This window comes from Mercenaria mercenaria, chromosome 1 (genome assembly GCF_021730395.1).
Source record: "Mercenaria mercenaria strain notata chromosome 1, MADL_Memer_1, whole genome shotgun sequence".
In the NCBI taxonomy this organism is placed as follows: Eukaryota; Metazoa; Mollusca; class Bivalvia; order Venerida; family Veneridae; genus Mercenaria; species Mercenaria mercenaria.
Genome location: NC_069361.1, coordinates 87875693 through 87891555, shown reverse-complemented (window position 1 = coordinate 87891555; position 15863 = coordinate 87875693). Strand labels below are relative to the sequence as shown.

General features: G+C 33.9%; 1 protein-coding gene across 2 annotated transcripts; it reads right to left on the bottom strand.

The window, feature by feature from the left end:
• Window positions 1-260: 260 nt before the first annotated feature.
• Window positions 261-15627, bottom strand: LOC123531445 (bone morphogenetic protein 2-like). Of its 2 annotated transcripts, none has more exons than XM_045312411.2 (3): window positions 15010-15627; window positions 3124-3477; window positions 261-1976 (listed from the first exon to the last, which is right to left on the bottom strand). In XM_045312411.2, the coding sequence occupies exons 2-3, from the start codon at window positions 3464-3466 to the stop codon at window positions 937-939; spliced, it is 1383 nt and encodes a 460-aa protein (XP_045168346.2). In that variant the 5' UTR covers window positions 3467-3477; window positions 15010-15627; the 3' UTR covers window positions 261-936. The 2 variants fall into 2 exon arrangements, with proteins under 2 accessions (XP_045168346.2, XP_053409346.1); XM_053553371.1 differs by lacking the exon at window positions 15010-15627 and adding an exon at window positions 3644-3697.
• Between the last annotated feature and the right edge of the window lie 236 nt (window positions 15628-15863).

The window sequence follows — 15863 nt, the reverse complement described above, 5'->3', positions numbered from 1 at the left end:
CTTGAGTTCCAAATATGTAAAAGTTGTCATAAACCAAAATTCTAAACCTTAATACACTACTCTAAACCGTGTAATTTCACCGGCCTTACATATAAATTGAAAGATGACGTCGCAGATTTTAACATTGTTGAGTTTTTTTATCTGTGCTCTATTTACAAAATATACCTTGCCATTATAAATTATATCCCATTTAGCTAATCTTCATTGAAAAATGATTTATGAATAATTGTGGCATTCAAAAGTAGAAAGAAACTAGAGAATTAAGATTTTTATCTTTTATTAACGTTCGACATTTTCTGATTTTTTCTCTCTCGTGAACATGTTATTTTGCTACAAAATCAGAAAAAAGAATGTTCATTCCAACATTTGTAGTCGTCACAATAGGAATAAGATAACAACGATATTTACAATTCATTCGTTAATAAATTTACAATATATAAATAATTGTGTAGTTTTTCCGCTCAAACATTTTATATGTCCATTTAATATGTACAATATTTGTACAATTTACGAATGTTTGGCGGAACGACTGGCTTTATAACAATGATACTATACAATAACAACAACAAGCACTTAGCACGTGACCTCATGGTCGGGACATTCTCGTTAGTTTGCAGCTTTCCTTCCACGTGACTTGGCTCTAAACACCTGCTACACGACTACACGCGGGCACGTATAATTCGTGCGTCAGTCACACTCAATGGCTTTCGACTTTATCGTCTGGCATACCTTACAGCACTATTACGGTTTACTAAAACGTTTGCGAACACATTTTGTAACAGAAGCTGCTACAAGAGAGCGGTTTAGACCGTCCATTATGAGGTTTCGTAAATAAATTAGCACAAATCTGTATTATAACACTAGATACCGGTATTGTCCGTAAACTACCTTGACTCGAAGCACACTTTTTGATATTTTGGTTGCTATGATGACCCGTCACCTACAGCCGCACCCTTCTACAACCATATCATCATAAACCTTTAGTATCACTTTGTCATGTTCGTCTAAATACAACATAGAGATAGAACTGAGAGAGGTTGGAACACAACAAGCGGTGGGTGCGGCCCGAGGGTCCACTCCGTTCACCAGAGTCTGAACTATGGCGTGATTGGTCGTGTTAAGGTTGTCACTGAGGGGGAAAGGACACTTGCCATCACAGTAGTAAGCGTCATACCCTAGAGGGGCGACTATCCAATCGTTCCACTGTACATCATTAAAATCAACGTACAATGGCCGTCGTCTGCACAGATTTTTGTGTCCTGGTCTCTCCTTTCCCGGAGGATTTTTTTTATTTTCATTTTTATCCTTTTTCTTATTTTTCCTGTTTTTTCTTCTTTCTCTTCGCTTTTTTCTACACTTTTTACCTTTATCGCCTTTAGGACACTTTTTACGTTTCCGTTTACGTTTTTTCTTAGAATCACTATCATCATTTTCTTCAATATCATCATTATCATCATTGTTGTCATCACTATCACTACTACGTTTAGTCCGTGCTAAGCTTGATGCCTTGCCATCGTCAGTATATGTAACTAATAAAGGTCTTTGTATATTCCATTCACTATCTTCAGTTTCTGCTGCCCTCCGTAATCTCACATGTTTTAATGGATTAGATGTCGGATTGTTTCTATGTGGCACTACGCGAATTTCCAAACCATGATTTGCTCGCGGTTTATTCTTCCATTTTAATACAGCGGGGTGTACATCTAAGGACACCCAAGATGAATTTTTCACTATAATATCTTGAACATCTATAAGTCTACTTATTGATTCTCCGTCTTTTGATACTGGTTTCATGATTTCAAAAATTTGTAGTTTATGTCGTAATGTTTTGTCTGTGTCAGGTTCATAAGTATGATTTCTCTCTATGTAAATTCTGAGTTCAGCGTCAGTTAGGAGTTCCGCCTGCGGGATGTAGGTTATATTGAACCAAAGCCTGGCGCAGTTATCCGTACCACAGTCATGAAGCTGGACATTCTCTGCAATATAGAAAACATTCTGTTAATACCTTGAATTCATACTGAGAAAATTAATAATAATAGACTACCAATCTTCATTTCCAGTAATTTTTTTCATCCGTGTTTTAACTGATCTACTGGAAGTCACGAGTTCTCCAAAACTAGTTTTAGTTTCGTGAAAATGATATTTAAGTGTTTAAATCTTTTGTCCATGTTTCAGGCAGTAAATGGTCTCGTTCATTTGTTTTAACTGTATTCAATTATTTACTTTTAGCCTGAATTTTACTAAAGGTCGCAACAGTAGTAAGCCCAAAGATATGGAAAAAAACTCCACCGGGTACACTTTGCTAAATTCTTTGTTAAAATAACAAATTATGTGTCTTGTGTGAACAATCAAATATGGAACACGTTGTTTAGAATATATTTAGCTGCTGACATATTAAGAGTTACTGTATAGTTATGTATGAGTCAGAGGGGTTTCTAACGTGTGCAATATGAATATACTAAATCATAACTTTGCCACCCCCGTTTAAACTGATAGATCCAACTAGCTAGAAGGCAGTTTTGCGGTTGGTCTGAGCGCAACACTGACGCCAGGGCTATTATGTAGTTTACAGCTGAAAGAACTTTACCTCTAATCCTTAACCATAACCTATCTAAATCAAATCTAAACGAATGGGATATGTACGATTTGCGGAGTTTGAATTGTAAAAATAGAATATCATGAAATTAAGCTTATTACATGGCACATTTTTCACGTCTGAATATGGCTTTCAATTTATTCAACGTTTGCCTCAATATTTTACTAAAATGTTTTTTTTCCGGAGTACTTTATCTTTTGCGGTCGACAAAAATATTATTTAAATTTGTTTGCTTTTCTAAACGGTTTCTGTGTTAAATTTAACTGTTGACCTTGAATTCAAGTCTCAGTGTTCATACTGTTCATAATGAAATGGTTCAAAAGTTTCGTAATGTTATAGAAAGCTCAGAGAATCCATTCGTGTTCTTATAAACGTTAAGTTTTCGTTTCATTCAATTTTGTTGAAGTAGAACAAGTGAGTAAAATCAGATTTTTACAACAGAATTACAGAAGTGCAGTCTGTTTCCAGATGCTCGTTAAATATGAGGCATTTCTATGTCTTTTTAAAGTGTATGTAACAAAACTCACCTTCGTGAAAGAAACTGCGGACTGTGTTGGCCGGCTGTGCGGACTGTTTGCGAGTATACACGGAAGGTATAGGCGTGCCCGTGTCCCCGCTCTGTCGTCTGTATAAGTCAATCATGTACTGGGGTATTACCACACCTTTGCTGGGTCGGGGTCGACGAGAAAACCCAAATATTGTCAATAAACTAGATTCTAGCGCCGCAACGGCTTTTTTCTTCTGTTCCTCTGTGAGAGGTGGTGGGGCAGAAGTGGTTGCACCGTAAGTAGATTGTGTGTACGTTGACGTGATTAACTCCGACAGCAGAACTGTGAGAACCAGTATAGTAAAACGGTAGCTCGGGGTCATGATGAAGATGCCTGAAAATAAAAAAAGAATATTACATAAAGTTCTATGAAAAAAAAAAAACAAACAAAAAACCCCACAAATTTGTGTATTTGTCGGAGACGGATGTGTCCCAATCTGCACGTGATGGACCTAAAAGGAACATAAAGACATCTGTCATTCAAAAATCATCAATAATACCTTAGATTTTTAGCGCAAGTGTTTCAGTGATTACTACCAGAGATGTAATTATGAACTTATGACTGATCTGTATAACTACCTTACATGATAATGCGTTGTTTTAACTGCGCGGGAACTCCTGTCCTATTCATCAACCTCCCACACTAAAGATCAGTCTGTCACGTGCACGTTAATATAATTTACCCACACTCTAATCACTTAGATCACTATTTTATATTTTGTAACCACAATTAGAAGCCAAAAAAATTCCGGTAATTCACAAATTTGTCGCTAAGTATCAGTTTCTCAAGCAAAAGGTCATGTTACTGTTTACGTGTCGCTGTTGAATGTATCACCTCAAATACTGCTTTTTGTAAAACATTTTCTGATAATTTTGATTCAATCTAGATAAAATATTTCGAACAAATGCATTTTGAAGATAAGGATGGTCGTAAACATGACTGGATATGACTGATGCGCAGATTACTGCATTTTCACATGTACATAGTACACTCCGGGCTAACTTCTTTTGTTTAGCCGTTTTAACCATATTAGTGTTAATAATGATTTCTATTGTAAAAATAAATACCAACATTATTTTTTTTGGTACATCACTGCTGATAAGAACACGGTAAAATGCGGAAACAAGGTAGTAAAGTTGCCTAAAAGTGCTACTGACAAATGTCGAAATATTTCACTTCCAAAATACCTATATAGGAAACAGGTGTCAAATTATTCTTTCTCAACAGTTTGAATTAATTAACTAATCAACTTGTTACTGCGTATGTATTCAATGAACTTTTAAACCTTAAACGAGCTTCTATGCAAATTTTGGAATTTACAAGTGCAAAGTTCTATATATATTACAATAAATTATAAACATAAAGCACAAGTCTTTTTCATCCACTGTCAGATCTTTTCAAACTGAACTCTAAAATGGACAAAATAAAATAACCAAAAAAAAATCAACAAGAGCCCCACACTTTTTATTTTTAAATATTTAAATAAAATGCCGTAGACAGAAACAATAATATGTTAAAATTTGTTATAAATGATATAATTAACGATATATGATATAATACTAACCATTACGTGCAGATTTTCTATATTTCCTTTCACTTATATTATCCTTCATTAGAACGCACAGAAATAATAAAACTCTACAGACTGGTCAAGTTATTAAGTCAACTTAAAGTCTCTTGATAGACAATGATAAGTTACTAATAAAGCAATAAAAGTATCAGTTTAATGTTTTATATATATGTGTGAAAAGTGTACACACTTTCTCTAGGTGTCAAGTTTTGAGTAAAACAATAATGACATTCTCAACACAGTTAAAGACGGCAATTAACTCCAATAAAACTTTACAATTGAGTAAATCAGGCAGATCAATTAATGAAGGGTGATCGATCAATTACCGATCATTGATTTAACTATGACAAACACACGTGGGAAAAGTGATTTGGATCAGGATGAGTCATTGATCTTTACTTAATATGAGTGTTTAATTGTTTTTCATATTAATATTGTTTATTTTTAGATTTAACTTTTCCCATCACGAGCCGGTACAGATACATTAAGTAAGGGGTGCCGAAGATTGGGAAATAACGTTTGATCATTAAACAAATTTAGTTTTTGTTAAACCAATTGTAGAAAAAATGTAAAATATTTAATATATGCCAATATTTTCTTTTATGTTATCAAAGGTGATTGTACTACACTTGAAAATCATAAGTGGGAAGTATATTCTTAAAATGTCTGAAAAATCTTCTTCTGGCAGAAGACGGTTGCTAAAATGAAATAACTTAGATGACTGAACATGAAAAAGAAGTAATAATTATGTTAACGAAAAGACATCATGCTATTTTTGAGTGCTATTTCTCTCACATATTTCGGTCCATATTTCGGATGTTTTACCCTTCTATAAGCCTAATATGGACAGACTGTCTGCCTCGATTTTTGACTGCCTCTACAAATATAGAGATAATCTAATTAATCCAGAGATAATCTCATTGTACTTGAAATGTTTCCTACCCACCACCTCTTAACAGGCGAGAGATTAAACCCTAGGAAACTTCAAAAAAAAATATATGGCAGGAATGCTGTAGTAAATTTTACAATTAAATGTTTAAAAGTATTTAAATTGGAACATCATCATGTGAAGACCAAATATCTGTACTTAGCGATGAAATTCTCTTTTCGTATTCTTTTCAGAAAAACGTGCATTATTTTTAAGCGTCAGCTGATGTCATAATTTATTTAAAGCTGGAATTTTTATTAGATAATAGGCAGTATAGACAAACATGCTACCCAGTTTCAAAGACTCTGCTATTATATTGCCATAGAAACGTTTGTTTTATCCAAGGTTTGTTTCAACCAGACCTTATTTCTAATACAATAAGCGTGTACCTAATTAACGTTCATAAAACGCCACTTTGATATCTAAACATAGACGGCCCACGTTCATTCAAAATCTTCTTGTCGTACGGATGTTTGTAATAACGAGAACGTTTGAAACCTGTAGGAAAATGAATGTATATTTAATTGCTAAACGATTTCGTTGCCAAATATTTACAGATTCCGAAACAGAATACTTACTATGTCTAAACTCTACATCATAATCCGTTTGATACTTATTCACTATTGAATAAACAAATGTTGACAATTTCATTAAATATATTTTTTTGAAAAAGGGCAGATGTGTAAATTTTCATTTCTATTCTTTACTGTTTTGTTTTATATTTATCATGCATAAGCTAACCGCGCCCAAGATGAAAAGATGGTCTGATTGTTTCAAACAAACAAATCAATTTTCAATCATTGTCTATCAAAGGACTAACAGAGCGATAGAAATACCCGACCGCGGTCGTGCCGGTCTCTCTACAGTCCAAGCTATCGCACAGAGGTCGGGCGGGTGAAATAATTGCAATTAACATATGTTAGAAATATGACCGGTGAAAAACAAATGGTGCCGCTTTCCTAGGCAGTCTGGTTCAGATATGAAGCATTTTTAGGGGAACTTTGTACACTAGTCTTTATTAATTTTTAAATAATGTGTGAACATTTCATTATTTTGATAATAAGCAGAAAATTTAAATGATCTTAGATTTGTTTAAGTGGAAGGGTACTGATTTTCTTTACCAGAATATTAAAGACAGGTTAATACCTATTTCGCATTAATAATCGTTTTACTGCTTTAGACCAGACTGCTAATTAATGTTATGATATGTTAATTAATATGATCAATATTGTTATAAACAAATTATTTTATGAAATGTAGCACGTGTCAAAAACTACTTGTTTCCAAGGTAACTCATAATACTTGAACTGTAATTAATATATGATTGTGACACATTTATTACAAGTCAGTGACATGTATAGAAACTGTATATTTGAATAACTGTCTGTTTATTCCACATTTTAAGAAAACTTTCCCGATTTCTGAGCGATAACTTTTCTTTAGTACGACACAAATAGGCAAATACATTAACGGATGTGTTCGTCTATACAATACAAATACAGAAGCAACCACAAACAGTTCCTTCCTTTGGTAACTCTTTCCTACTTTGGTAAAGATCGACCGCTTTTTGAATGATCAATCTTTTAAGCAAAGCCAGATATATCCAGTCTTCCACATATCATTTATGTGTAACAAGGTTTTCTTTTTTTCAATCATATATGACACTTTGGACCCAGCAACTTTAAGGTATGTGGTTCCCTATTACGAGGTAGTACCTGCTAACTGTCAAATGGACTTGAAAAAAATTATGACCCTCGGCTGCCAATTGCTGAACTGGGCGATGCCACGATTTACCCTTTAACTATTGAAAAAAGGGGCTTCTTTATCGCTACAGAAGATCTCTTAACAATCATAGTTGACCCTTAACTCAAAGGGAGTCCCTTAACCGCAAGAGGAGCTTTCTGACCGCTAGAAGACCCATAGGCCCGAAACTGATAGACTACAAAACACCTGCGTAGGTCAGACACAAACAGTTGTATATGCTGTCAATCTTAACTGACGATCTGTCATTCACAGCGCTCATAACTGTAACATGTAAATGTTTTTTACGTATTTGATGCGCTCTTACCTGGCAAACTCGAGTTTAAACAGTTGAAACATTGTTGCAGCCCTTGTTTCCCACATATATAATGCTACCGATTTTATGTCACTTTTTATACCGTTGACATTTTCAAATTGAGAACATATTAAATATGTAGGACAGTTGATTTGCAATAGGCAGAGACGATTCAAAACAAGAATAGGATTTGAAACTGATTTAAGAGCACTGAAATAAGATAATTAAATCATACATTTCTCATAAACAAACAGGAGATGGTAAATGGTGTTACTGTGGTTACAGTCACCGGATCCTTATCTTTTACGAATTCAAAATTTTTCCTACATTTCTAAGAAACTCATCGGCATCCAGGCCTCCTTTTCCGCCGGAAAGATAACCTATCGGCATTTTATTTAGTTCGAAAAAATTGTACTATTTCAGGTACTCATGTGCTACAAATACTGTATCCCCGCTGCAAATAAACGATAATCTGCTTTATTTCTTTCTCATATTCTCCTTAAATTTTGTTTTTAATCTGGTTACTCAGTACACAGCAGGTATATCTCTCAGAGAGTATTATATAGTTTTGTACGATTACTCTTCCGACTAAGATTGGAAATACTCAATAGTGTGTCCCAGTTCAGTGCTGACCATAAATCTGATCTATATAGATGTCGAGCTTATAAAATGTTTGCTTTCAATTTATTTGACGAAATTGTAGCCGTGGACGATCCAAGGAATCCACTCGTTCTAAGCCAAAGCATTCCTTAGATGCTGGCTTCGCTGCTTCACCCAACACCTTGTACATCTATCGCATGAAATATGTTGGGAGTACGCATTTAACCGTCTATTTGTTTCTTAACTTTATTGCTCAGACAAAAGAAATTGACAGAGTAATTTACAAATGAATAATGGTTTGCCAAGCCGTGCCAAGAAATCCACGTTTTAATTCACATTACATTTCACTTAATCCTACTAAACGCAAATATAATTGGTATCAAAGTTTCAACTCTATAATAAACCTGTCATTTTTAGATATAAATATCATATGAAGCACGACATAAAAAGGCATCAAATTATAGAGGCAAAAGGAATTAATATTACATCATAAAAAACCGCCCGACTTGTACCCGTTTTATACTCACAGGTGCAGAATTTAGTGTTTTTCGTTATGCCTTATTAATATTACAGAGAAACATAGAGGTATAAAAGGAAGCGAAAAGCAATATTTAAGGAAAACACATTCATAAGCAATCAGAAAACAAAACAAATCTTGAATGAAAGTAAACATAACTCTTTGTGGTAAAGCTTTTACATTCTTTTTCTACCTTGTAAATAATTACAAGAACCATTGAAAACAGTTCCAGCATTAATTAATAGAAAAGTTTAAACCATTACGGTACTAGGAATGGCAGCATAAAAATCACCGCATGTTCATGATCTTGTAAAATTGTTTGTATATTTAGATATGAAGCATGTCTGGGGATCCTGCAGTAATTAATGTCAGGAATGAGTACATCATCAGTCCATTACGCTAAACTTCCTGGAGTAAACAGTTCTACAAGGCTACTTAGTACCTATTACAGGAGAATTATCAGATAGAAAAAACAAAGTTTCTTGTTAATGGATAAAGCATATCATCGGAAATCTTCTATCAGACGAGAAACAACATACATTTAATTAATTCAAGAGGTAACAAAATCGTTATTGTGTTGTCTGTAACGTTATAGTGAGGGCAAAATGAGCTCGTGGGTGAGTAAAGTTATGTTGAGGGCTAAATGAGCTCGTTGCTGAGTAACGTTACAGTGAGAGAAAAATGAGCTCGTTAATTGACGAGTAACGTTACGGTGAGGTCAAAATGAGCTCGCTAACGAGTAACGTTACATTGAGGGCAAAATGAGGTCGCTGATGAGTAACGTACGTTACAGTGAGGGCAAAATGAGGTCGTTGACGATAAACGTTACGATGAGAACAAAATGAGCTCGTTGATGAGTAACGTTACCGTGAAGTCAAAATGAGCTCGTGGATGAGTAACGTTATAGTGAGGGCAAAATGAACTCGTTGACGAGTAACGTAACAGTGAGGGCAAAATGAGCTCGTTGACGTGTAACGTTAAATTGAGGGCAAAATGAGCTCGTGGATGAGTAACGTTATAGTGAGGGCAAAATGAACTCGTTGACGAGTAACGTAACAGCGAGGGCAAAATCAGCTCGTTGGTGAGTAACGTTAAATTGAGGGCAAAATGAGCTCCTTGATGAGTAACGTTACACTGAGGGCAAAATGAGCTCGTTGATGAGTAACGTTACACTGAGGGCAAAATGAGCTCGTTGATGAGAAAAGTTACAGTGAGGTCAAAATTAGCTCTGTAGTGAGTAATGTTAAATTGAGGGCTAAATGACCTCGTTGGTGAGTAACGTTACGGTGAGGGCTAAAGACACGACAGTGGACTTGTAGAAAAGATGACTGCAGCATTCACAGAAGGTTGCTTAAACATTCCTGTTTTGTTTTGTTCAATTCTTATTGTAACATTTTTTTTTTTGATAAGCAACACTGATAAATATCTGGAGAGCATGGATTTTATTAAAACGGAAAAACCAGTTTGATAATTTTATCATAAATAGTTGTTTTCGCTTTCGCTACTGTATATTTAGAGGTTTGAATAACAATTGCGATTTATTAAAGTAGTGACCCATATAAACCACATAAAAGGGAACAAGGACTAAAAATTACAGCCCGTCCTTCAAATACCCATTCTATTAGTTTACACTTTATCTTTAGTGGTGAAAGATCTTATAGCAAACTTCTTGCAGGTAATGTAAGTTGTATAGAGAGTAATAGGGACAAGATGACAGCCAAACAATAACACGTGATAACGTGCATAGAAACGGAAATGTTCCGTGTAGAGAATACCGTATAAACTAACTATACAGCTTTCTCATTTATAATCACCATAAACCAACGTTTAAGTAAATACATTAACTCGATATTAATTGCTTTAAATAGAGAGAGACATTTAAGTTTCACTTAAGCGGTGCTCAGCGATTAAATGTTTATCGGTGAGGGCATCGAGAGGATTTAGAATGCGACTTAAAACTATCGATAACATTTAAGGTACTTATCGGAATCTTTCAGATGATAAAACTAATACCAAAACGATCGTGGTATCATTGAAACATGTGTCTACATATTTCCACAATCACTGTATGAAAAGCTTAGGCCATACACTACAAGTCATAAGAAAACTGTTACTTTTTAAGATGTCATGACTTGAAAAAAAAAAGACAGAGTATCAAATGCTCATCAGATTTATCCTAATTACTTTTTTTCTAATGCCATTTCAGCGCTATTACCTCGTAATAAAAGCCGTTATTTTCCGGTAACAAAATAGCTTTCAATATCTACACACTACAAATTCTCAACGTATTTCGACAGTGAGAGGCATACCTGCAACTAATACACAACTCACAAAAAGCAAAAGTTATTAACCTGCTCAACTATTTATGTTTAAGCGGCCTTGCATTTTTGAAATAGCTAAAGTTCAAACCCATTAAACTGAACAATGCATGCGATAGCAGAATGAAGAACACGAAGAGCAAATTTGTTTCCTATCTCGACAGATCTGCTCACACAGATCCTATGATAGTGAGTCTCAAAATGTAACTGAAAGTTCAGCTGAAAACCAATACGAAATTTAATCAACCACTGTCACTTTGTGTCCTATGTACACGTTTTAAATGCATTCCGTCATAATACCATTGTGTTTTCTGTTTACCTTTATTCTGTTGATTAAGTAAAAAGTTTTTTTTTTCAAAAAATCGACTAAATAAATAATAAAACTATCAAACGCAACAACAACAATAATAATAAATAATGATTATAATAATTAAAAGAAGAAGAAGAAGAAAAAAAAACACTGGTTATAACAATGAGACGGATTATATACAAATATCTGAAATTCGATCAAAATAAGAACCTTATCAGTCGTCGCGGAAAACAGTGCTGGCAAATTTACAGACAAGAAAGAAAATTGTAAAATAGAAGCATAAACACTGAGAAATCATCATCGAAAAATCGCATTTTAGTAGGTCTACGGAGTGTACAGCATTTATTGAATCATTATTTATTAAGATTTGATTAAATTGTCTGATAATCAGTATCTTTTACATTTTATGTGCGTGTAAAATATCTCCGCAACAAGTTCAATTTGAAAATATATCTTCATTTATTGCATATAAAATTTTGCTTTTTATTTCAAGAGCATTTTCTCAATTTATGATTTCATGGTATAAACTTCATGTTTTACGTTTATACAGTGCGCATTTAGCTGAAACATCTTTTAACATAATCTGTTAGCAAAACGAATAGATGAAAAGGGACATAAATTCTTGTCAGTCGCCCTCTGATGCTAATCTCCGTAAGCAGGTGTTCGCAATATACCTTTCGTATAATGATATACGTGAATATATACATTATTATTTATTAAAGACAGTTATATTTATCTCCCGATTCCCGTATTTATTTGCTCCTGGATTTTTGTAAGGAGCCGTATCAATTCTAGAAATATCTCGATTTCAGTTTCAGTCAGAAAAAATAACCTTTCTACTCTACAGAACGTATATATTATACATTAAAAGAGTAACAATTGTATGAAAACAGGGTGTTAAAACATGTACATTTTATTAAAGGTAGACAAATGTTATATTGCTTCTAAATATTTGTCTTCAAGTTTACAAATTTCCGATTAAGAAAAATTGTGCTGTTAAACATTATATACTATTATCTTTATGGAATGGCTAGTCTTCTCTTAAAATTGAAATACATGCAATCATGTTATAAAAGACTTAAGTTCAATGAAGAACAACACTTTGATGCCAGTTGGTCGTAAAACTTTATTCGATCCAGTTGTAGGATACCTAATAAGAAAACCACCGAAAACATAATTACAATAATTTTTTGTAATGTTCATTACCATGCTGGACACGATTGATTCTGCCTTTGCAGTCTGATCATGCTCTGCACTGTTCGTTATTCAGTCAGTATTTTTTTTTGGTAAGCACCCTTTTTTTTAACAGTTAATGGTACTGTCCAAATTGGAAGATATAAATTTAGCAAGGTAATGGTTAAAGTCAAATGCCGAGCAGAATGGTAAATCATGGGACATGTAATATGAACAGTAACTACATCACAGTGTGTTTATTCCTTTATCTGTATTATCAGCGATTGAAAATACCCTTCTAGCTAGAAAACTAATCTTTCCAAATCATAACCACTTATTGTAAAAATTCATTGAAAAGCTATCTAAATTATTTTGTATAAAGTTGTACCCCGTTTATGACACATACAATTTTCAAGCAGAAGTTCTGTTTGAACAAGATACTATGAAATTTAGGACCCTATCATTTTCATCATTCACAAACTATCTTTACGGAAAACGCATGTTTAACAGATTTCAATTGAAATTCTACACTATGTTTTGTCACAGCATGTAATTACGGATTATTTCTTGCTACAATCTGTACATAATTACAAGCAAAAGTATACAAAAATGCGTCTTAAACCGCGATTTGGTCTTACATTTCTATCGTGAGGTACGGGCGAGAGAACACTTCGGTGTTTAATAGACCCCTTGTGAAGAAATTGGAATCTCGCATGCTATTTCATGACAAAACCTATTAAAGTAAAATTTTAAATATCGATAAGACAAGCATTCTTCTTGTAAACAACAGTTAATGTCATATATTTTATTTTTAATAGTTTCAAATCTCAGTGCAGTTTTAGTTTATTATAAATAGGTTTACGACCGTGTTGCATCGTGCGAATAACTTGTCTTTTTAATGACTCTTCATCTGTTGATTTTTTTTCCTTCTTTTTATATACATTTAACGTACTGCCTTCTACATTAAAATGACAAATGCAGAATGTTTATGTTACAGTGACAATATCAGATCTTTTATATCAATTCACGTGGCCGCCGGTTGCAACTTGTCAGAAACCTCTGCCCTCTGGGCGCACTCGGCTAACGGACAACAACTGGCCATAAATCACATATAAAACCTCACTACAAATATTTCTACCATCTGTTGTCATACTAAACAATCATACAAAATGATTGAAAGAAATAATTTCTGTCCTCTTCAAGAACTATGAAACTCGATGGAAATGGCTTTCCCAGATTCCGAAAACAAGACTCAGGTTAAGGAATATGTAGTGCCGTTACGTACCGGGACGCTTCAGACGGTTAAAACGATGCCTAATGGTGCACGCGTAGAAATTTCGAACTTTGCCCTTATATCTAAATAAACTATATAATTTTATAATTTTGCAGTTATTAATTGTTACTTATATCATTTTAACGCTTGCCAGTGCCTTAATATAGAAGAAAACTATAGAAGAAGAAAACTATAGAAGTGTATTTCATTTCAAATATTAATATACAGAGCGGGAAAAGCTAAGTTTCTGTTTTGATGTTTTATCAGGCATGTTAATGAATGATATACAACAAACGCATTTAACCTTCGCAACACGTCTACTAGGAAAGGAAGAGTTTGATATATTTATATTTGTCAAACTTGTGGTGAACACCTGCCGTGGACGTATTCAAAACTAAATGAGCATAATTTTACTGTTTTATGTTTATTACATACTTTATACGTGTGTGACAAATGGGCTATGGCAAAAGAGTTTGAAGTTTTCATAAATGGCCGAAATTGCGAACGTAAATACATGGGGGAAAAGAATCTACTACGGAGGACTGAAACGTACGCTCAGCTTGTTTCAGTGTCAAGATATTTGATTTATAATAATAAATGTCACTATTAAATGTTTGGAGAAGACATAATTAAGCATGTTGAAATGTATTTAAATGTTTTAACAGTGATTATTATTGTTTAAGTATGAATTTGTATATCATGTACTTGAGAAATGGAACGTACTCATCTCGCCACCAGGTAGCTAACTACAATGAACATTGATTGTTGAGACAAGAAGAAATTTGGCAAAATATCGTGCTGTAAATTTTGTTGGATTCAGAATGAAATAGCTAACGCATGAATACATTTTGATTCTATGTACATGTCCATTTAGAACACGATTACTGTTAAAGTGATTACTCAAATGGTGGAAGAAAGAAGTACAAGAAAATAAACTTGATTTTAAAAGTACAATTTTAACATCAAAAATACATAACGACAGCAAACCGTTAGGGTGGAACACGGCGCAGATCTGGTTTTAAGACTAAACCTGCTAATTTGTTGTGTTTTAAATGAGATATTATACTTTTCGAGTAATTAATAGTTGTCAGACAAGGACACAAATGAGTTGAATACTTACGCTGCTATCTGATATCAGTCCCGTGCCGCACGGGTAAAGCTGTCCTCAACATTGTTTGCCCTAGCCCACGGACACAATGTGTCTGCTCTTAAAGTTGGACATCAAACAGAAGTGATTTATATATCCGAAATAAAAATAAAATCTGCTGTAATCCTTTCGTAACTGTCGATGCCGTAAACTCGTGCTGTATAAATATCCACCAGCCGTCGTTTGTTAAAATCCACGTACAGATTATTTAAGATATTTAACTTAACAGTTTAGAAGAAAGTAAGGGATATAGCAGAAAATCTCTTAAGAATAAACGCACAATTTCCTCTTGTTTATACTATATTGCGAACCACACTAGTTAACAATCAACATGTTTAAAACGCCTTTTAACTTTTTAACTTCGGTTCACGACTCAGTAAATCCAATAATTCATGAAACTTTGTTAACTATAAAAGTAGATATTATAATATTTAAATCCAAGCTGAAATTTTCAATTAGTTTCAATGAAGTAGTGTGTATAATGATATTGCTTGTCTATCGCCCGTTTAGTATTCGTCTATGAATGCTAATCTTGAAAAGCTAAAAGTAAAGAAGTGAACACAGTCAGTCGGCCCGCTATTGGTTGGTTAGGCGGTCTACGGACGGCCCACTTACAACACACCTGTAAACTATCAAATGTGATCATACTAACTTGTGAATGGTTTTATATATTAAAAATATACTAACAGTTAACGCGCATAATACGAAATGCTAGACCCTATTTTTATATATTTGATCATAACGTTAGATGTTGTTATTTTAAACTAACTGAAGTGAATTGATTTTAGACCAGTGTAAGAAGTGTGCTAGAGATAGAAAACTTGGAT